The sequence below is a fragment of the Elgaria multicarinata genome, chromosome 11, assembly GCF_023053635.1.
Source record: "Elgaria multicarinata webbii isolate HBS135686 ecotype San Diego chromosome 11, rElgMul1.1.pri, whole genome shotgun sequence".
In the NCBI taxonomy this organism is placed as follows: domain Eukaryota; kingdom Metazoa; phylum Chordata; class Lepidosauria; order Squamata; family Anguidae; genus Elgaria; species Elgaria multicarinata.
In genome coordinates, this window is record NC_086181.1 from 4,741,037 (window position 1) to 4,764,939 (window position 23,903).

Here is a 23,903-nt window from a genome sequence, read left to right on the forward strand (position 1 = left end):
GAAATCTGAGATAGAATAGCTCTGGGTCAATGAATAGCAGATTTAAAACGCGCAAAACTTTGAAAGTATGGGCTTTGAAAGTATTAGATATAACCGACTCATCTTTAGTTAATATGAATGAGTATCTTTTTGTTCAATCCATAACAATGCTTCTGGCATTGCCTGAATGCAATATTTGCTTTGCATTTTGAATTGCTTTGTAGCTTCCTGTTTTAGCATATTTGAAAAGAAAAATTTAATAAATTTTAAAAAAAATTAAAATATGTAACTCTGAAATGTGTTTGCTACATTCTAAACAGTGGATGGTCCTAATATTTCAATAACATTATTATCAGCTATATTGTTATGCACTCCCATTTAAACAAGCAATGAGAGGTTTGGGGGCAATGCTATCCGCGTTTGGTTTCCTTTTGGAGGAGAGATCACTGAAGACTTGGGGTGCTTTTGTCATATTTGGTTGACTTATGAATTTACAAGTAGAGTGTAGGTGGAGGCAAATAGCTTATGCACTCCTTGTAGGCAACAGATTTATTGCACCACAGTAGCTCCCCAGAGAGAGGTACATGCATCCCAAGGTGCTTTCAATTCAGCCCTCTTCTCTCTTCCTCATCTACACCAAGCAGGATATTGCAGTATGAAAGTGGTATATAAAAGGCAGGAGCCACACTACTGCTTAATAGTGGTATTGAAGTGCACTGACAACTGTTGGGGCCCATTGACACCATATACCGCTTTCATACCGCTATATCCTGCTTGGTGTGGCTCCTGCCTTTTATATACTGCTTTCATAGTGCAATATCCTGCTTGGTGTAAATGAGGCCTCTCTCTCCTGTCCTTGTTCTCTAAAATGCAATCCACACACACACACGCATAGACCTTATGATCCACCATTATCTGTGGGGGGGGGGGGGGAATGAGTTACTTTCCTCAAATGGCTCTCACAGTCCAGAGATGATCAAGAAACTGTTCTCTAACAGGGCTCAGCAATCTTTTTTTTCTGTTGAGGGCTGCATCCCCTCATGGATAATCTGTTGGGGGCTTTATGTCGGCAGTGGGTAGGGCTGAAACCAATGGTAGAGCTACTATTTCCAATTCCTTACCAATGATATGGCTAGCCAGCATTTATAACCATATATGTTTGAATTCAGAGCCAACCTTGGATAATTGGCTGGGCAAAGTTTATGGTTTCTCACAGTCAAATTAAGAATTAGATGAATGCACAGAACACATGGATTTTTCCCCCCAAAGTGGCATGCCAGTCTCATCAGATAAACTTAACAAAAGCAGTGGGGAAGGAACCCAAAGTAAAGGCCCAAGAAATGTTACTACTTCAGGTGAAGGACATCCCCCTACACACACGTATTCCACATACACAAGCCAACTGAACTGAAAGTTGAATCTTACTTCAATACTTGCATTGGGACAGTGTCCTTCACAGTACATGAGGACATCAGTAGCTTAGAGGACTCAAGGCAGGCCGCATAGCACACAAAACTGTCCTGCAACAGGATGGAATATCTGAACAGGCTGCTACCATAGCCCTTCGCCTCCCTGAAGTGGCCATTGCATGCTGATTAATGGCCCTGAGCAGTTTGAAACCTCTATAGCTATCAGCTGTGTGAACTTAAATAATAATTTAGCACTTTTTGAGTGTTCAAAGCATTTTACATATATTATCTCGATCTTTACAAAAGCTCTATACATTAGGTCATATTAGTAAACGTGTTAGATAAATTCATGAAGGCTAGATCTATCAACAGCTAAAAAGAAGCATCTCTCAGCTTGTGCACATCTCTAAATATTGTTTATGTGAGAAAAGATAAAATGTGTGATCTAGTCCACATGGATTTTACAGTTGTGCCTATAAGACAGTTGGGGGGAGGGAATTCACAGCACACTTTCAAATAATAGATTTGAGGCCGTGAAGGGGGAGGGGAGAGCTGGTTTATGCATTGCCACCTAAGAAAATAAAAGCCCTGCTGGATCAGATCAAAAATCTAACTAGTCCAGCATCCTGTTTTCACTAGCCAGATGCCTTTGGGAAGGTCCCACACCTGGTTTATACCAGCATCAGATACTCAGAGCCTCTGAACGTGGATACTATGTTCCATATTAGCGATCATGATGACTCATATCTATTGCTAGGCCTATCCAAAAAGCTGCCTAATCTCCTTTCAAAGCCATCAACGTATTTTGCTGCAGCAAATTCCAGAAGCCAATTCATGGTGCCTGAAGAGCAGTCTCTAGGGGAAATTCTCCACGGGGCATTGTGAGGCTCAGCTGGTGCCCCACCGCACCCTTGGAGACCGACCACGTAAGCAGGACTCTTTCCTGTGGGATAACAAACAAGCACTAGGACCTGGAACACGGTTGCTTGGGGGCCTGTTTCCCTTAAAACAAGTCCTCTCCTCTTGTCAGGCCTTCTTGCTGCCCCGACACGCTTCAAAATAGTTTCTAGCAGTCTTTGACGCAAAGCATAACGGGGCGCACGGGGGCAATCCTCAAATCAGTTGCGAGCCACGCCAGGCTTTTCCAGCTGAGCTGATCCCACAAGCATAAAAGCGGGAGGCCCGCCGGGTCTTGGGATCCTTTTTTGCCATCCGACCACAGGCCGCTTTTTTACACGTCTACAGAATTCATGCGAGTGGGTTGGAATTCTTCCGGCCGCCCCTGCTTTAGGCAGACGCCTCCTCTGCTCTCGCGGCGCCCCCCCCCACCGGCCGGCCGCTCCTCCTCCTGCCCCCCCCCCCCCCGTGGCTGCTGCCTCCTTCGCCGCCCAACTGCGAGCTGCGGCCCCTTTCTTCCTTTCGCACGATCGCGCCGTCGAAGAACGAGCACCATGAGCTTGCTCTGCCTCGCCTTCGCCCTGAGCCTTTGCGGAGTCCGCGGCTTGGGGGACCCGGGGCCTTTGGAGGACGTCGTCATTGACAGATACTACATCCCCAAAGTGTGCTTGCGAGAAGTCCAGATGGGCGACTTCGTCCGCTACCATTACAATGGGACCTTTCAAGACGGCACCAAGTTTGACTCCAGGTACTCGTTCAGTGAAACCCCTCTCTGCGAGCCGGAAGGGCCGATGGAAGGCACGGGGCTACTTCTAAGCGTGGCCCCTAAGCGTTGCCAGGGGCGGGGGGCTAGCCGCCGCCCCCGAACAATTCTGCGCAGCCCCGGCCGGACCGACCACATTTGAACTAAGGAGGACGAAACAGGTTGCCCACTATTACACGCCAAGGAAAAAAAGAAGGGTGTTCCCCCACCCCACCCCTTCCGTAAGCTGGGAGGGAGGGAGAGATCCCGCGTGTTAATGTTCCGTTCTTGCTTAGCACTTCTGGAATGTTTGAAATGGCGCGCGTGCGTGTGTGTGTGTGTGTGTGTGTGGCAGCAGCGGCGGCGGCAGGAAGGCAGTCCCTGGTTTTCTAAAAAAGCAAACCAAAGCAAAAAACCACGACAATGAAAGCCTCCCTCGGGAATGCGTCTCTCTCGGGCCTCAGAAAAAGAAATGGGGCATTGTCAATCGCTCCCATAACTTCGGATGCGGTTGCACAGCAATTGTGCTGCAAAGGCTGGCTTCTGGAATGATGCGGAGCTGACTTTGCAAAGACTGGGCCAGACCAGCACCAAGTAGGATACAACACTTTGAAACCGTTTGAAAATAGTATTATGGAGCGTGTCCTGGGCCCCACCCGTTGTCAATACCGTTATGAACCGTTATAAAGCAGTCATGTAGATCCTGCCCTAGATCCATCCTGGAATCTTTGGAGTGGGAGGGGTGGATGGCTATGATACATGGGGGTGAGGGGGAGAAATGCAGAAGAGGGGAACAAATTAAATTTAATAGGTTTAAAATGAATTTAATAGGTTTAAACAAAAATGATCTAATTTGAACAACGAACTATTAAGTGCCAAGTGCTTGTCAATCATGCCTTGGTAACGTTTGGCCAGAACACTGGGTACAGGTTTGCTTCTTACTACACCCCTTGTCTTAGCAGAAGTAATTGAAACGACTTCCATCTCATTGGCTAAATTGGGGGTTATACTGTTGTGTAGTTTGGATGCGGCCCATGTTTATTAAGGAATCCCACTGAGGTCAATGGGATTTAGTCCCAGGAAAGTAGGTACAGGATTGCAGCAGTGTTTTGTTTCTTAAAGTATTTTGATTTGATAGAGTTGCAAGGGTAATAAGGTACAGCAAATGCAAGTGTGAAGTTTTTGAAATAATTTGGATGAAATTCTATTTCCCTTTATTACTAGGCTGCAATTGCTGTAGTTTGCAACTGTGGAAACCTAAACTGACTCACATTCTGCCATTATAATTACGTTAATAATTGGCCTCCCTTTAGATTACATCATGCATTATACTTCTTCATCCCATAACAGATCTCTAACAGTACAATCCTATACATTTCTATTCAGAAGTAAGTCCCATTGTGTTCAATGGGACTTACTCCCAAGTAAGAGTATATAGCAGCCTTTGCCAAACTGATGCCGTCTAGATGTTTTAGATCAAAATTTCCAGCGCTCCTGTTCATTGGCCACACTGGCTGGAGCTGTTGAGAGTTGAAGACCCAAACATCTGGAAGCTACCAAGTTGAAGAAGGTTGGGCTATAGGACTGCAGCCCAAGGCATCCACAATAATATAAGAATTGACTTGCTGGTTTGGACCAAGGTACTTCCTACCTTACCTCTGGGAAGTTCACAAGCGGGGTATAATACCAATAGCCATACCCTGTTGTCGTCCGTCCCCATCCCCCAGCATCTGTTACTCAGAACGCATTACTGGTACTATCCAAAATTTCTGAACATACAGGATGCATTTAGCTATAGTAGCTAATAGCCACATGATAGACCTGACTTCCACAAACATCTTTATTTAATTTCCAGAGAGGTAGCCGGGTTAGTCTGTTGCAGCAAAAAACAACAACAAAGTGTCTTGTGGCACCTTAATTTTGAAAAGATCAGAGAAAAGGAGAGATATACTTGTGGGAGGGGAGCCACATGTACAACATAACATTTTCAGGTGAAAGTATTTTGGATCTGATTTTCTAAAGAAAAGGGAAGGCTTTGTCTAAAACTTTTTTAAAATGGACCCACTTATTAAATGCTACGCACATCCATGCTCCCTTATACAATCATATTCTAGGTGATTGTTTTGTCTAAATACATTGTTGTTAGCTTTGTTGGAAATTGGTGAGGTATTCACTTCTCTGGTACTTGGATACTATATTCAACTTCAGTGAATCTGTGTGTCTCTTAAGCTGAACCTTATAAAAATGACGAGGCATTCTGAAAAATGTGCATTGTATCAAACTTCATTGCACTCTGAGCCACATCCAGCTTTCACCACAGATGGTGCTCCCAAGGAGTGTAAAAGGTGGGAGGCAGTGAGTTGCAAAATAGGCTGTGGGAGGAGATGGCGTCCATGACGGGATCTGCAGTTTTGGCTGTACACGTGTCATCTGCATGAGGCTGCAGCTGCTTATACATTAGAAAGGTAGAATGAAGATTAAGATGATTTTAAATGCTGGGTTTTGCAAGTTAGAATGACCGCTTCTGTTCCCATTCAAAACATGCAGTGTAGGCAACAAATCCAGTTTTCCAGAGATGTGGAAGAAAAATCAGTCCTGATTTAAACCACAACCAGCTTAAGGCAAGCCATATAGATCTTGCCTTTCCCCTGGATGTTTTGAGAATACCAGATCCAACTATTCCATTTCCAACGAAAAGGAAGTTGGAGATCATGTTTCATGTGCTCATTTCCATGCTAGCAGGGTGGGGGTGGGGTGGGGGGAGGTTTCTGAAACAAAAGTTTACAGAATTGCTCCCTTATTTACTCAAACATACACCCACGGTCCTTGCTTCAGGATACAATTTTGTTAAACGGATGGATTTTGCTTTTGCAGTGTAACTGGAGTTAATAATTGCATCTTTCCCAAGATAGTCTTCGTAAATGTATCCAACTGCATCTTGAAGTTAGCAAAGGGTTTTTGCTCCTACAGTTGTTCCATGTGCATGATCCAGACAAAGCTAAACACATTTCAGTTGCATTGATTGCGATGGGAGAATTATAGTGCAGTTCTGTGCATGTATAGCCAGAAGTAAGCATGTTGAGTTCAATTGGACTTATTCCCATTGAGTATAGGATTGCAGTCTTAGGCATGTGCCAACATACCAATAGTCTTTAAAGGTGCAATTCTATGGATGTTTAGATAGGAAAAAGTCCTACAACGCCTAGCATGCTGGTTGGGGCATGCTGGGAGTTGCAGGACTTTTTCTTTTTAAACATGCATAGAATTGTACCCTAAAGAGCTTAATTTTGTGCTATATAATTTTGCTATATAAGAGAAATCTTATATTTCTTATATTCTTATATTTAAAGAGAAATCTTTAAAATAATTCCAAAATGGCACAAGCTTTTGGAGGCAGGAAAGAAGAATTAAGCCTTATCACTGATGTCACAGTGATGTCCATGGTAATCATACAACATTTACACACCTCTGCCATAGGACCCTTGATCCCCTGGTGATGGAGTCTTTAGATATTTAGCAAGTATAACCTGACACATTGAAAAACCTTTAGAAAACTGGCTGAAGTGCAACAGGATAGATAAAATGAGTACTGCGTGCACATTGTATTATTTATTTATTATTAAAACATTTGTATCTTGCCCTATTTCACAAGGATCTCAGGGTGGTGTACAGATAAAATCATACAGACAGTTTAAAACCATTAATAAACTAAAACCAGTATAGAATTTAAAAACAGTAAAACCAATTAAAACATTTAAAACTATGAACAAGCTTGGTGAATTTAGTCATCAAAGGCTTTGTTAAAATGCCATGTCTTAACTTGGCACTGAAATGAAATCCGTGCCGGCGCCAGTCGGGCCTCTAAGGGGAGGGCATTCCACAGCTGGGGTGCTACAACAGAGAAAGTCCTCTCCCATGTCCCACCATAGCGTACGTCTCGCGTTGGTGGGACGCAGAGGAGGCCTCCTCCAACAGATCTCAAATCTTGGGCAGGCACATGCAGGGAGAGGCACTCCCTCATGTATCAAGATCCCAAGCCCTTTAGGGCTTTAAATGTCATTACCAACACCCTGAATTCCAACGGGAAGCGTATAGGCAACCAGTGCAATTCCTTTAAGACTGGTGTTATATGGTCTTTGTGGGTTAGAGGTCTAGCTGCTGCATTTTGCACTAGCTGCAACTTCCGAGTTGTCTACAAGGGCAGCCCAACATAGAATGCATTGCAGTAGTCTAATCAGGAAGTTACCAGTGAGTGCACTACTGAGGCTCGGTTGTCCCTGTCCAGGAAAGGGTATAGTTGGCGGATCAGCCGAAGCTGGCCCCAAGTACTCCAGGCCACGGAGTCCACCTGGGCCTCCAGTGACAACAATGGGTCTAGGAGTACTCCCAAGCTACGCACCTCCTCCTCCAGAGGGAGTGCAACCCCATCTAGAACAGGTCGCTTACCCAATTCCAGGACTCAGGAACCACCAATCCACAGAGCTTCCGTCTTATCAGGATTCAGCTTCAGTTTATTGGCCCTCATCCAGCCCATTACAGCCTCCAGCACCTTCACTGCTCCAGCTGACTCCAATGACAAGAAGAAGTTATGCCATCTGCTCAAGCTTTATACGTCTCTGCTAGATCTAGTCCAACATCCTGCTTCTCACAGTGGCCAAATAGTCCACAAGCAGGCAGTGGCGAGGGCAGGGGGGGGCACGTTCCCCCCCCCAAACAAGGAGCTTGCCACCCCAGTTGCTGGCAGACAAAGCTGGCCCCCACCATGAAGCGGGGAGAGGTGCCGGCATGAGGTGGCAGAGCAGGAAGGTCTGTGAGTTCGGCTTCTCTCCCCACCCTGTCCCTGCCCAGTGTAGGGGCCCCCCAGGGCTTCTTTCTCGCTGGAGCCACATCCCACGCTCCCTCTTGCTCCCTCGCTTAGCCAGCCATGCCCTCCTACAAGCTGCTCTGCCTGACCTTGCGCATTAGTGGCCGGTTGGCCGGCTGGGTGGGCAGGGAGGAGAAGGCCTGCTTCTGTTGCTGCAACTCATCCCTTGTCAGGAGCTGCAGACTGGGGCCATCTTTTCTCCTGAGCTGCTGCCCTGCAGATACTGTGACGTTTGTGAGAAGGAGAGGAGGCTTGTCTTGACGAAGGGTTTGCCCAGGGGTGGATTCGGAGTAGCGGCAGCCGCCATTGCGAAGCCATCCAGGGGCAAACCCCAGAAACTCTGCTGAAAAAAAGTCGGGCGCTTACCCCAACATTTTTGGCTGCAGAGGCTTGTCCCTGTAAATAACATAAAAATGGGAGGAGAGGCACGGCCCCAGATGACATACCCTGGATAAATTGGGGTGGTGTTTTTTTTAAGACACTTAAAAAAAAGCCATCTTTTTGTTCTTTCTGGGAACTTAGTATGCTGCAATTATGTAACCCAAACCCACTCTCTCTTGCAGTCATTGACTCTTATTTGCTTGCTGGCTCAGTTTGCCTGTGTGTGAAATGGGCGTCTTCCTTTCCCACCTCCCTTTGCTTCAATAAGTGGGCTCTGCCACAAACGTCTTTCTCTGTGTTACTCTGGAGAGATTTTGGGGAGGAGGAGGACCCCCTTGGCTCTGCCTCCAGTGAAACCACTTTCTGCCCCACCAATTAGGGTTCGGTAACTGAGGTTTGGGGTGGAGGCACTGATACCTGCATCACACTGATAACTGCAACCCCTGATGCCTAAACTTATTCTCGGCAGTTCTCCAAACTATGCTCTGGTACCAGCAGCCAGAGCCAGCTAGAACACCCTCAGAAGAATTAGCCTACTTATTCCAAGGAGCTCTTCCTTGCCCACCACCCCTCAGGACAGGAAAAATGCGAGGGGGAGAAAAGAATTAATCCGGACCTTCTCCATGTCTTCCATTTTTCTCCTCAGAGAATTAGGATAGGAATGGAGTGTGTGAATTTACTCACAGTGCAAGCCTATGAATGTTTACTAATCAATTAATCCCACCATACTCAAAGCCGCTTATTTCTTTTATTCCATATTACAAGGGCGATGAATTGCAATAAAAATTTAATCTTTTGGGTCTTTAGACTACTACTTCATATGCATTGGGTTTCCTAAGTGTACAGGGCCCAGGTGTCTCAGTTTGCTTTTTCCTTACACTAAGGGCCTTGCTAGACCTACTTTTGAATCCGGTTGGGAGGAGGGGCCAGCCTGCGCTAAAAGTAGTGTGGGCTGTTGCCCCAGTCTAAACATCAGATGCGATGGGCTGCAGGAAAGCCCTGTCGCGTCCGCCATTTTTAAAATTTTTAAAGGGCCGGGTGCACAGGAGCACACCTTCGATTAAGGTAGGCTTTTTTTTTAAAAAAGGGTTCCCCGCTCCCCCCCCCGCCCCTGGTTTCCCCACCCTGACTGCGATCCTCCCCCGCCCGTGATATCCGATCCCTCCATCCCCCCTGGCTCCGTTTCCCCCATCCACCCCAATTCTGTTTCCCCCCCATCTTCCCACCCTGCCCTGCAGAGTGCTGCGCGACATCTGCCGCTTTCCCCAGCTACTCGTGAGTAAATGCAGTAGCCGGGGAAAGCGGTGGAATGGGCTCAGCCCGAGACCACGGGAAATACCGGGCCACAACCGGTGCTGGTTATCCTGGGCCAAGGGAGGGTTACCCCTGCCTGAGCCCAGGATCCCCTGTACATCATCTGGATGCACAGGGGCCGGGCCGGGGCTCGCACCGGGCTACCCCATCGTCTAGCAAGGCCCTAAGAGTCTACCTTCCTGGTTCTGCTTGCACTGGTTCAGAAGTTTGTTTTCTAAAGAAAGTGTTCTGCCTGTCTAATCTGTATGTCAAGGAAATGCTTGTGTAGTGACTCTACCTTGTTTGAAAGCCTTTTTCCTTACAGTAATTTGAATTTGGCTAATACATGCTATATGTTTAAAAAATCTAAATTAATGGGTTTTTTTCAGAGTATGTGGTTAGGATGGCAGTTTTAGTGTGAGAGATACCATTATTTTTCTTTCAGAGATCTTAACATATGAGATACAGCCTGCCCACCTAGAGATATACTTTGCCCCTTCTGTGCCCCCCTGATTATTATTTGTCTGGTGCAAGCAGGATGAGGGCAATAGTCCTGTCCCACTGCTGTTTCCCCACAACCGGTCTGCCTGGGCATGCTGCCTCCGAATCTAGAGGTAGCGTATAGCTTTCATGACTAGCAGCCATTGTTAGCCTGATCCTCCATCAAGTTGTCTCATCCCCTTTTAAAGCCGTCTAAGCTAGCAGCCATCAGGACATCTTGTTTGTTAGTGGCCGTCCATCACTGCACTTCTTCACTTTTTGATTTCTTTAACCTGAATAGTCCCAACCGTGTTTTCTCCCCTTTCTAGCTATGACCGAGGGGCCACCGTGGCAGGCGTGGCAGGCGTGGGGCGGCTCATCACCGGCATGGACAGAGGCCTGCAGGGCATGTGTGTAAATGAGAGAAGGCATCTTATTGTGCCGCCTCATCTAGGCTACGGCAGCATTGGTGTTGGTGAGTAGCAAGTGCCTGGTGTTGAGCAGTTCTGATTGGAGAATTGTTTCTCGTCCACAAATGTCCGCAGGCTTGAGTGTCTCTCCTTAACTTCCTAGGTCACATAATTTCCAGTTCCACCCATTTTGCCTTACATGGGGTTTTCCCATTCATAATGTCTTGCTGCACCTCTCATAAAGCCCCGTGTCGGCAAATGGTGCTGTGGTGATGACGATTATTGGCATGGTGCCTGTGGAGGTGGGCAATGACTGTAATGCCCTTCATAGAATCACTGAATTGCCCTCCTGGTCTCCATTGTAGTCTCTCTCATTTTCAACCCTGTAGCCGGTCTGATTCCCCCAGACACTACCCTCTACTTTGATGTCATCATGCTTGATATTTGGAACAAGGAAGACAAGCTGCAGATCACCACCCTGAGCAAACCACAACACTGCAACCGCACAGTGGAGAATTCGGACTTTGTGCGTTACCACTACAATGGAACACTTCTGGATGGGACCCCCTTCGACTCCAGGTAAGAAGTCCTAAAGGATATGTGTGGAGTTTGGCTCAGATGTTTGGATCAGAGGGAAAATAGAGCTAAAGAAATAATTCCCAATATGGCCATCTCTCTCTCTAGCCTACTGTCATTAAGTCCTCATTATCGGTACCTTAGAGATATTCGATGCCTAGTCTGAACGTCTGCTGCAGGGTTCTGCTGCCTAATTCCGCTGCATGTACAGACTGGGCACGTATGACACAGAGATGCAAGATGGTGCCCTGAGGTAGAACAATTCTGGACTTGCCACTTCAGACTGCAGGTGAGGGAGACATTAATATTTTCGAGTAAAAACCTCCCTGCATGTAATAAACTAGCACGTCAGAGATAAAGATTTAAGAATAGCCCTCTCCCTGATATGATACTTAATTAAATGCTGAAGGTGTTTTTTTTTTTTAATGCGGGGGGAGTATTTAAAAATATGCCCACCCACCCACAAACTGCAAGCTGAAGCAATCACAGTCCAGATTCCTACTACCTCAGCTACCACCTCGAGGTCAAACTACATGTTACACTAAAAGCATATTCGAATCCCATCTTTGGAATTCTGCTTTTCATTTTAAAAAATCAGTAACAGTCATAGGAGGGTCTGACCAGTATTGTGATGTTCTCTCCACTATTACCTACTGAAAATTCCCCACCCCCCGCTCTGCTCCGCCCGGGGCAAACTGCTATTTGTTGCTGTTAGCAGTTTCTAGTAGAAAATGTTCAGTGGGAAAATGGTGGTAATGGTGGGGAGAAGGGTTTAAAATCCCTCCCTTTCATTGCAGCGCTGTTCCCCTAGTCCAGCTTAGGGCCTGCTGCACCTACTTTGAATTCTCTAATTCAAAGGAGAGAGAGAGAGAGAGAGAGAAGAAAAGAATCAAGAGTTCTATAAGCGAGAGGCTTATAGCCTCTCGCTTAGTTTGGCTCTTAGTCCCTGGATCCTTACTGCCCCTTTTCTTGGTCCTGATTTGTATTAGCAACACATGCATGGGTGAGGGGCAGCAAAGGGCACTTCACTCCCTGAGGTCGTTTTTTCAAGGCTAGAAGTGACAAACGACAGTATGGATGCAGCACTGTTTTGGGATGCGGGGCCAGACTGTGCCCCACCTTAGTCCTCACAGGCTGGATGATATTGGGGAGTGTGGCCCTACCCTCTGATGACACCCTCTCTTTTTCTTCCCTTTGTGCTAGAAGGAGGTGCACAACTGTGCCTCCTCCCAGCATAGAGAAAGAGGCCCAGGCATGCCTCTCTCCGAGACGGGGGTATAACAGCTGGGCTTCTGCTGCTGGCATGCTGCTGTTATCTCTGCCCTCCGATCTCAGGACTCCTCTGAGGGCTTCCCTCCGGAGGGTGGGGCTTGGCGTCTAAGCCCCATGCCCTAAAGGGACCCCAAGAGACTGTGCGGGCCAGATTGGTGTGCTCTCCAGGTTGGAGGTTCTGCACCCCTGATATACAGGCATCCCTCCCAAGTAGGGTGAAACAGGAACCAAGAAGTTGTACAATGTCAACTGCAAAAGAAACAAAAAGCCCCGGCTGTTATCATGCAATAAAAAAATGTAGATATTTTAAACGTTGTAATGCTTTTCTTCCCAATGTGTTCGGGGAGGAGTGCCCTATTTGCAAGGGTCATTCATTCATAACTGACATAAAAGTATAAAGAGTCCTAATTAAAAGAGAATATAAACAGTAGGGGTGTGCACGGACCCCCGCTCCGCTTCTCTTCCAGATCCGCAATTTGCGGATCAGCCCACTTCGCTCCGCCCCCGCTCCGCCTGTGTCCGCTCCGCTCCGTTGCGGAGCTCCGGATCCGGATCGGAGCTCCGTTTTCCCCCCCCCCCATAGGCTTGCATTAAGCTAAAAAAGTATACAACTTTTTTTCTGTTAAAGTTAGAAACCTCAAGTTTGGCACCATGACACCTCATGGATGTATACACACTCACGCCAAGACTCAAGGCAATCCCATCATCCCCTGATTTTGGGGGAATTTATGAAAATCGGGCACCCCATTCACACCCCTTTCGATAGCTCCGTCAATTTGCACGTTAAAAACTAGGCATGTGCTCCGCTCCGATTAGGAGCGGAGAAGCAGTAGCGAATTGGCCTGCTCCGCCTTACCCAGAGGCGGAGTAGAAGCGGACCGCGGACCCCTAGAAGCAAGGCGAAGAGAAGCGGCCATTTTTCGGAGCTCCTCTTTCAGGCGGAGCGCTCCGGTCGCCATCTTGAAAACATTTCGCCCATAGGATTGCATTGCGGGAAATAATCACGGATAACTGGGTTGTTTTTGAAGCTATCGTTCTGAAAATTCTTGTGCTCAGAGAATCGTGGATGGGGGTCATTTTGAGACTACTCTCACCTCTCTGCGTCGTGCGGGTCGCGTGCTAGAATTTTTTAAAAATCGGGTAAACAAACGGACAAGCGGGTCAAACGGTGGTTTTCGCCCATAGGATTGCATTGCGGGAAATAATCGCGGATAACTGGGTTGTTTTTTAAGCTATCGTTCTGAAAATTCTTGTGCACAGAGAGTCGTGGATGGAGGTCATTTTGAGCTCCATCCACGATGACAGGCACATTCAACTCCCAATCCTGATGAGAATTGATCACCTCATGAAGCATCCTCCTCCAATCCCAGCGTTTGAGGCGGGACTAAGCCAGAGTCACCCTCACAGTCAGAGAGCTCTCAGCCTCATGTGGGTTTAGCGTTCGTTGGGAGAGGGTCTACTTAGCGAGCTGCTGCTGTGTACTTTGGAGATTGATTAGGATTTTAGCTTGGCGCGTGTGTTTGTTTGCTTCTTTCTGACTTTTAGCTTAGTTTGCCCTGTGTTTTTCCCTTACTTTGATTTAATATAAACTTTATTTTTAAATTTTGGAGTGTGTGTTTGTTTGTTTGTTTGTCTGTCCCTCCCTTCCCTTTCTTAAAGCCTGACTGTGTTCCTTCTGCTTTTGTGAAAGCTTTCTTTTGAAAGCATACACACACTTCTTGTCCCATTTCCCTACATTTATTAGTAATATTCTTAAACATATTATTATATTCTTTTACATATTCTTAGTAGTATATATATTAGTATATTCTCATACATATTATTATTAGTATTAATATTTTATTCTTCTTATACATATTAGTAGTAGTGTTTGGTTGGTTCTTTTCCCCCCTCCCCTCTCTTAAATCCTGATTGTGTTTCCTTCTATCTATATACAAAAAAATACCAAAAAAATATTATTCTCTTTTTCTTCTTTGTGTAACTTGGACTGTGAGTGTGCTGTGTGTGCACTGCTTTTGTGAAGTGCAACAGGCAGCCACAGATTGAGCATTTTGGAGAAAGCATACACACACTTCTTGTCCCATTTCCCTACATTTAAACATATTATTATATTCTTATACATATTCTTAGTAGTATATAGTATATTCTTATACATATTATTAGTAGTATTAATATTTTATTCTTCTTATACATATTAGTAGTAGTATTAATATTTTATTAGTCATCATGAGAAGAGGGAGCAGGCGTGCTGAAAGCAGCAAGGCTCAGGCTGGCACCAGTAAACAGGCTGCCTCTCCTGCTGTGAAAATCAAACAGGCAACTCCTTGGCTGGCTGCTCCGCAACAGAAGCAGGACAAGCAGCAGGCAGAGCCACTCTCTTCTGCAACTTGTGCCCGGCGTTCTCTTTTTGAGGGTGGGAATGGGAAAAGTGCCCCTTTGCAAGAGGCACGTGGCAGCAGTGCCATTAGAGGAGGAGGAGGAGTATCCCCAACTCCTTCATTATCCTTTGAGCCCACGAGCCCGCTGATGGACCTAGACGAGGTCCTCAGCACAGTGGAGGGGGAGGAGGAGGAGGCGGTGGTCCTCCAGGATGTGGGGGCTGAGGAGGAGCAGCAGCAGCAGGCCGAGGCTCTCTCCCCAGTCTCATCCCACACCTCTTCCGCTGCCACCCCTGTTTCTGTGGCAACACCAGAGAGCTCAGGCGGGCAAATGGTGGTGTCACCACGGAAGCGAAAGACAAGCATCGTGTGGGACCACTTTGAGTTGGGAGCGGATTCCCGCTTTGCTGTCTGTCGCCACTGCAAACTCAGCCTAAGCAGGGGTTCATCGACAGGGCATTATGGAACCAGCAGCATGAAGATGCATCTTAAGAGGCAGCACCAGTCGGTCTTGCTGGGGAAAGAGGCGGACAAGGCGACTGGTTCCAGGGGAAAGCCGAAGGCTGCTGCTGGCACTGCCACTCTAAGCTCTCCATCTCCCATCCCCACAAGGGTTAGGCAGGCAACCCTGCCGGAAATGGGGTGGGGGAAGTATGGACCCACAAGATGGCGTTTTCCAACGCCCACTCAGATCACCACGTCAATCGGTGAGATGGTGGCGTTGGACGGCCAGCCATTCAGCCTCGTCGACAACGCAGGCTTCAAGAGGCTGATGGCGCTTGTGGTGCCATACTATAAGCTGCCGTGTCGCACCACCCTGAGCAGGCAGGTGGTGCCTTCCCTGTACCGTTCCTGCAGGGAGTTAGTGCTGGGTCATCTGTGCCAGGCAGAGGCACGGATGGTGCACTTCACCTCCGACATTTGGTCCAGCGAGGGCGGAGTGCACGCTTACCTGTCCCTGACGGCACACTGGTGGGCAGCCGTGGGGCAGGAAGCATCCAGCACTAGAGGGACTGGCAAGGAGGGCTACTGCTGGGCCCTCCTCCTCACGCAAGTGATGGACCAGTCCCACACGGCAGGGGAGATTACGGAGGCCATGAACCGCATGGTGGATGGGTGGCTAGCTGGGCAGAAGGTCACCCGCGGTTACATGGTCACAGACGGGGGAGCCAACATGGTGAAGGCGGTGCGCGACGGCGGATTTGAGAGCGTCCACTGCATCGCGCATGTGTTGAACCTGGTGGTGAGGGATGGCCTTGGGATGGGCACCAAGGCCAACCTCGGTCCCCTGTCCGGGATCCGTAACCTCCTGGAGAGCTGCAGAAAGGTGGCAGGCCATTTCCACCACAGTGTCAAGGGCAGTCGCTTGCTGCGGGAGAAGCAGGAGGAGTTGAATCTCCCGCAGCACAGGCTAGTGCAAGACGTGGTGACACACTGGAACTCCACCTACCTGATGCTGGAGCGGATGGTGGAGCAACAGCGTGCCATCCATGACTTGTTCAGGGTCAGGGACATGGGCGTCCACCACATGGGCAAGCAGCAGTGGGACGCCATGTCCCAGCTGGTGGCGGTCCTCAAGCCGTTCCTGAAGGCCACCGAGACCCTGAGCACTAGCTCTGCCCTCCTCAGCCAGGTGATCCCTGTATGCAGGCATCTCCAGAAACAGATGGGCGACTTTCTGGAGTACAGGGATCCCGTCACCGGCAGGCACTTCGAGCCCGAGGTCCGCGAAGCGGTGACTAGGCTGAGGGACGGCCTGACGCGGAGGCTGGAGCCCATCCAAACAGACAGGGTCCACATGTTGGCAGCCATGTGCGACCCTCGTGTGAAGGATGGGCTTTGTGGGCCAAATAGCAGGCAGCACTGGGTGGAAACGCTGGTGGGCGAAGTGCGGACGGCACGGGCCAAGAGGGTGGGGCAGAGTGAGGCAGAGGAGCAGGCCACCCCTCCCCGCAGCAGCAGCACCAGCACCAGCAGCAGCCTCACCTGCATCCCTCCCAGCAGCAGCACAGGCCAGGGGTATTGGGAAGAGGCTCTGCACGCCGTGGTTGGGCAGAGACCCTCCCCAGCCACCGGCCAGGATGACGCTGCAACCGCCGTGCAGCGTTACCTGGCAGAGCCCATGGAGGAGTGCTCCATGGACCCCCTGGCCTACTGGTCATCCCGCTTTCAGATTTGGCCGGACCTGTCGCGGGTGGCCATGGATCGACTCAGCTGCCCACCCACCAGTGTTCCAAGCGAGAGGGTGTTCTCTATGGCGGGCGACATAGTGACCCCTCACCGCTCTCGCTTGGAGCCGGACTTGGTGGAGCAGCTGGACTTTCTGAAGGGCAATCTGCCCCTGCTGGGATACCCCACCCTCAAGCCCTTGTGGGAGTGACAGGCAGGCTCCCCTCCCTTTAATTCCACCCCTCCTTCGGTTGGCAGGCACACTACAGTTCAGGCAGTCTGGTTTTTTCTTTTTATTATTTTTCTTATTATTATTTTTCTTATTATTATTTTTCTTCTTATTATTATTATTATTTAGTGGCTGTGTTACAGTTCACAACATCAACTTTGAATCATTCGATTCGTCTCTGTAGGCAGAGTTTGTCACCGTGCGTGTGTGTGTGTGTGACTGACTGTGAGGGCAAAGCACCGCACTTGAGTTCATTTCATTTCTGTGGCGTCCGGTACAGCTTAGTCAACTCATCCGGATAGTTTTCCACCCAGTTCCAAAAGACTCCATGATTGACTGCACGTGTTTGGGTGAGGTGCAAGCAGGGGGCAAGGCAATGCCTGGCACCACCACCACTAGCCAGGCTGCCTCTCTCCAGCAGTCCACGGGTCACCCTTTGGAGTGCCCTTGGCTTGGAGTGGAAGACGTACTCCCTGATCCAGAAGTATGGTTTTGAGAAGCAAGCTGTCACTTGAACTCATGAGCCTCTGTGCAAAAGCTGTCATTGTGTGTGTGGTTGTGAGTGTTACTGCAGCTGCCTGTCTCGCTGCGAAAATGGAACAGGAGAGTCCTCGCCTTTGAGAAGCAACCTTTCACTGAAACTCCTGGAAGTCATTGACTTCAGCACAGCCACTACGTAGAGGCTGTGGTCCTCCAGGATGTGGGTGACTCGATCAGTGTGCTGATTTTGAGAAGCAACCTTTCACTTAAACTCATTCACTTCCCCAATTGAGGGAGGTACTCCAGCAGTCCACTGATCTCCCGTAGCACAGCCACTAGCAAAGCCACTACAGTGGATGCTCTCTTCTCTCTCTCTCCTCAGTCTCATCCAACCCCTCTTCCTCTTCCCCTTCTGCTGTAACCCCTCTTTGAGAAGCAAGCTTTCACTTAAACTCATTCACTTCCCCAATTGAGGGAGGTAAACTCCAGCAGTCCACGGGTCGCCCTTTGGAGGGCTCAGCAGCAACGTTAATCCTCCAAGCATGCACACAAATCTTCCATACTCAAAGTAACTGCTTCAATAACTAGTAGGTCCTTTTTGCACGCCTGCCTGCCTGCCTGCCCATGCCCGCCTGCCCAGGAGCCGTCCTTGTGAGGTCCTGGATCTGCTGGGACTCACCCCCCCAGAGATCTATGGCATACCTGTGCAAGGTACCAGCTCCTTTGTGCCCACCGGCCCATGCCCGCCTGCCTGCCTGCCCATGCCCGCCTGCCCGGGAGCCGTCCTTGTGAGGTAGCTGGATCTGCTGGGACTCACTCCCCCAGAGATCTATGGCATACCTGTGCAAGGTACCAGCTCCTTTGTGCCCACCGGCCCAAGCCTGCCTGCCTGCTCGCCTGCCTGCCCATGCCCGCCTGCCCATGCGTGCCTGCCCGGGAGCCGTCCTTGTGAGGTAGCTGGATCTGCTGGGACTCACCCCCCCAGAGATCTATGGCATACCTGTGCAAGGTACCAGCTCCTTTGTGCCCACCGGCCCAAGCCTGCCTGCCTGCTCGCCTGCCTGCCCATGCCCACCTGCCTAACTGCCTGCCCAGGAGCCGTCCTTGTGAGGTAGCTGGATCTGCTGGGACTCACTCCCCCAGAGATCTACGGCATACCTGTGCAAGGTACCAGCTCCTTTGTGCCCACCGGCCCATGCCTGCCTGCCCATGCCCGCCTGCCTGGGAGCCGTCCTTGTGAGGTAGCTGGATCTGCTGGGACTCACTCCCCCAGAGATCTATGGCATACCTGTGCAAGGTACCAGCTCCTTTGTGCCCACCGGCCCATGCCTGCCTGCCCATGCCCGCCTGCCCGTCACTCCCCAATTGAGGGAGGTTAACTCCAGCAGTCCACGGGTCGCCCTTTGGAGAGCTCAGGGATCAGATGCACTATTCGTGATCCAGTCTGGTGATTTTTTGAGAAGCAAGCTGTCACTTCAACTCATGCACTTCCCCTATGTGCGCGAGCCAAGCTCCAGCAGTCGACCGATCTCCTGTAGCACAGCCACTTAGTGCGTACGGACAGTTTAAGTTTTCTGAGAAGTGAGCTCTCACTTCGACTCATGACAGCCATTGACTTCACCACAGCTACTTCGTGTTGGATGCTGTGTTCCTCCAGGATGTGGGTGAGGAGGATTAGTCGCAGCAGCTGGTCGAGCTTCTCTCCCCAGTCTCATATGGAGCAAAGTTATCTGAGAAGTGAGCTCTCACTTCGACTCATGACAGCCATTGACTTCACCACAGCTACTTCGTGTTGGATGCTGTGTTCCTCCAGGATGTGGGTGAGGAGGATTAGTCGCAGCAGCTGGTCAAGCTTCTCTCCCCAGTCTCATATGGAGCAAAGTTATCTGAGAAGTGAGCTCTCACTTCGACTCATGACAGCCATTGACTTCACCACAGCCACTTTGTGTGGGATGCTGTGGTCCTCCAGGATGTGGGTGAGGATTAGTAGCAGAAGCTGGTTGAGCTTCTCTCCCCAGTCTCGTCCCACCCCTCTTCCGCTGTAACCCTCTCTTTGAGAAGCAAGCTGTCACTTCAACTCATGGACTTCCCCTATGTGTGGGTGGTACTCCAGCAGTCCACCGATCTCCCGTAGCACAGCCACTTAGTGCGTACGGACAGTTTAATTTTTCTGAGAAGTGAGCTCTCACTTCGACTCATGACAGCCATTGACTTCACCACAGCTACTTCGTGTTGGATGCTGTGTTCCTCCAGGATGTGGGTGAGGAGGATTAGTCGCAGCAGCTGGTCGAGCTTCTCTCCCCAGTCTCATATGGAGCAAAGTTATCTGAGAAGTGAGCTCTCACTTCGACTCATGACAGCCATTGACTTCACCACAGCTACTTCGTGTTGGATGCTGTGTTCCTCCAGGATGTGGGTGAGGAGGATTAGTCGCAGCAGCTGGTCGAGCTTCTCTCCCCAGTCTCATATGGAGCAAAGTTATCTGAGAAGTGAGCTCTCACTTCGACTCATGACAGCCATTGACTTCACCACAGCCACTTTGTGTGGGATGCTGTGGTCCTCCAGGATGTGGGTGAGGATTAGTAGCAGAAGCTGGTTGAGCTTCTCTCCCCAGTCTCGTCCCACCCCTCTTCCGCTGTAACCCTCTCTTTGAGAAGCAAGCTGTCACTTCAACTCATGGACTTCCCCTATGTGTGGGTGGTACTCCAGCAGTCCACCGATCTCCCGTAGCACAGCCACTTAGTGCGTACGGACAGTTTAATTTTTCTGAGAAGTGAGCTCTCACTTCGACTCATGACAGCCATTGACTTCACCACAGCTACTTCGTGTTGGATGCTGTGTTCCTCCAGGATGTGGGTGAGGAGGATTAGTCGCAGCAGCTGGTCGAGCTTCTCTCCCCAGTCTCATATGGAGCAAAGTTATCTGAGAAGTGAGCTCTCACTTCGACTCATGACAGCCATTGACTTCACCACAGCCACTTTGTGTGGGATGCTGTGGTCCTCCAGGATGTGGGTGAGGATTAGTAGCAGAAGCTGGTCCAGCTTCTCTCCCCGGTCTCGTCCCACCCCTCTTCCGCTGTAACCCTCTCTTTGAGAAGCAAGCCGTCAGTTAAGTTCATTCACTTCCCCAATTGCGGGAGGTACTCCAGGAGTCCACCGAACTCCCGTAGCACAGCCACTTAGTGCGTACGGACAGTTTAATTTTTCTGAGAAGTGAGCTCTCACTTCAACTCATGAGAGTCATTGACTTCACCACAGCCACTCCTGTGGATGCTGTGGTCTTCCAGGATGTGGGTGAGGATTAGTCGCAGCAGCTGGTTGAGCTTCTCTCCCCGTTCTCGTCCCACCCCTCTTCCGCTGTAACCCCCTCTTTGAGAAGCAACCTCTCACTTCAACTCATGGACTTCCCCTCTGAGAAAAAGTTAAGCTCCAGTAATGCACCGATCACCCATAGCACAGCCACTTCGTGCGTACGGACAGTTTAAGTTTCCTGAGAAGTGAGCTCTCACTTCAACTCGTCTTGTAGTGCACCGAGTTGAGCACAGCCACTATAGTCGATGCGCCTGCCCGCCTACCTGGGAGCCGTCCTTGTGAGGTAGCTGGATCTGCTGGGACTGACTCCCCCGCAGGTCTATGGCTTACTTGTGCAAGGTACCAGCTTTTCTGGGCCCGCCAACCCATGCCTGTCTGCCCGCCTCCCCCGGGGTGCTGCTGTGGTGGGGCATCTGCCAGGACTGACTCCTTGCCTGCTCTGCCCGCCTGGTGCCTGGGAGATGGGCTTTGCGGTTCATGCCCAGCACCCTCCGGCACGCTTGCTCCCAGTCGTCCTCCTCTGTGCCCCTCAATGCGTAACTGCTGGCTTAGAAAGAAACAACCAGCCATCTTTGCCTCACTTGCTCCTTGCGCCCGCTTACGGGTTGGTTTGCTATGCGTTACTGCTGCCTGCCTGCCTGCCTTCCCTCCCTTCTCCCCTTCCCTCCCTTCTCCCCTTCCCGCCTTGCAGGGATGGTGTGTGTCTTGCTTTGACTCAGGGGAGAAGTCCTTCCTGCGCTCACTTAGACTTTATCAAGTTCAATAATCCATTTTTCAAATGTGCAAGAAGATTTAGGGTTATCTCGTGGCATGTTGGGATTTTCTTGGAACTGGCCCCATTGAGCTGTCTGCATTGCAACTTTAAATCCCTGACATACTGGAGTGCCCGATTTTCAAAACTTCCCCTAACATCAGGGGATGATGGGATTGCCTTGAAACTTGATGTCCATGGGGACACATGGGTAAGCTGTCATGGGACCAAAGGATAGGTTTCTAACGTGCAAATTGACGTAGTTGTAGAATGGGACTTGATTTGGGGTGAGTTAAAAAGTTTAAGCCACGCCAAAAATCAGGGGATGATGGGATTGCCTTGAGTCTGGGCGTCCATGTGGACACATGGATAAGCTATCATGGTGCCGAGTTTGAGGTTTCTAACATGCAAATTGACGGAGCTATCCCAAGGGGTGTGAATGGGGTGCCCGATTTTCAAAAATTCCCCAAAAATCAGGGGATGATGGGACTGCCTTGAAACTTGGTGTCCATGTGGACACGTGGATAAGCTATCATGGTGCCGAGTTTGAGGTTTCTAACGTGCAAATTGACGTAGTTGTAGAATGGGACAATTTGGGGTGAGTTAAGCCGCGCCAAAAATCAGGGGATGATGGGATTGCCTTGAGTCTCAGCATCCATGTGGACACGTGGATAAGCTATCATGGTGCCGAGTTTGAGGTTTCTAACGTGCAAATTGACGGAGCTATCGAAAGGGGTGTGAATTAGGGTTATGGGTGGTGCGTTAGAGGTTAGAGCCACGCCAAAAAACGGAGGATGATGGGACTGCCTTGAGTCTGGGCGTCCATGTGGACACATGGATAAGCTGTCATGGTGCCGAGTTTGAGGTTTCTAACGTGCAAATTGACGGAGCTATCCCAAGGGGTCTGAATGGGGTGCCCGATTTTCAAAAATTCCCCCAAAATCAGGGGATGATGGGATTGCCTTGAAACTTGGCGTGCGTGTGTATACCCCCATGAGGTGTCATGGTGGCCAAACGTGAGGTTTCTAACTTGAACAGAAAAAAAGTTGTTTACTTTTTTAGCTTTCAATGCAAGCCTATGGGGGGGGGAAACGGAGCTCCGATCTGGATCCGGAGCTCCGAGCAGAGCGGAGCGGACATGGGCAGAGCGGGGGCGGGGCGAAGCGGCCTGATCTGAAAATCGCAGATCTGGAAGTGAAGCGGAGCGGGGGGTCCGTGCACACCCCTATTAAAAACCTCAAACTTGCCACCATGATAGCTTATCCAGTGATACACACGCACGGCAAGACTCAAGGCAGTCCCATCATCCCCTGATTTTTGGGGAATTTATGAAAATCGGGCACCCCATTTGCAGACATGGACTGTTCTCTGACATTTGGACAGATAAAAAAAAGGGAAGTGGGCACACTCACAGATGCCATCTAGACCCACAATCATGCCAAGGTGCAAGGCAATACCATCATCCCCCGATTTTTGGCGGAGCTTAAACCTGCAGACAGCTCAATGGGGCCATTTCAAAGGAAATCCCAAGATGCCATGAATTGGGGAGTAGAGAGATCAACCTAAATAAGAATCTTCTTCCACACTTGACAAATGGATTTGGAACTTCCAAAAGTCTAATTGAGCGCAGGAAGGACTTCTCCCCTGAGTCAAAGCCAGACACAAACCATCCCTGCGAGGCGGGCAGGGGAGGAGGGAGGGAAGGCAGGCAGGTAGCAGACATTTCTGGGGGCATAAGGAAGAGAGCCAAGGATAAGCCAATAATGCATATAAAATGGAATAAATAAATAAATAAACAAAGGAGGGGTGGAACTAAAAGCAGCAGTGTTGCTGAATAAACAACAAGAAGAACTTTTAAAAAAAGGCTATATCTGTCTTTTACCAGTAAGAGGGGGGTGGGGTGGACGTGCCCAAAGGGGGAAGCATCAGCCATTTGACTGGTCCTGTCTAGGTATCAGTCTTTTAAGAAGCAAATGCTCACTTCAACTCATGATAGGCATTGCTCCACTGAGTTACTCTTTTGGAGGGCTGTGATGGCCCTCCAAGTACAGGAGAGTGAGGGCACGTCCACATGCCTTAGGGGAGCTCATCCCCTTGCACCACATGTATTCAGTTGTTCCCCAAAGTTAGGGTGGGTAGCACTGCTGTGTGTTTCCTATCTGTTAGTATGATTTCAGGTTGTGTTTGTGCATTTGGTGGAGCTACTGTTTTAAAAAAAACACTGGGAAAACTCCGTTCAGAGTAGAAAGAGAAGTTTCCCAGAATCCCAAGTTACCCGTTTT

At 49.4% G+C, this 23,903-nt stretch overlaps 1 protein-coding gene across 1 annotated transcript in view; it reads left to right on the forward strand.

The window, feature by feature from the left end:
* The first annotated feature begins 2,787 nt into the window (after positions 1-2,787).
* FKBP10 (FKBP prolyl isomerase 10) overlaps positions 2,788-23,903 on the forward strand; it is a 31,284-nt gene continuing 10,168 nt past the window's right edge. The window contains exons 1-3 of the mRNA XM_063138298.1: positions 2,788-3,033; positions 10,375-10,520; positions 10,845-11,034. Coding sequence (XP_062994368.1) covers positions 2,840-3,033; positions 10,375-10,520; positions 10,845-11,034 — 530 coding nt within the window. The 5' untranslated portion in view covers positions 2,788-2,839. The remainder of the gene's footprint in view (positions 3,034-10,374; positions 10,521-10,844; positions 11,035-23,903) is intronic.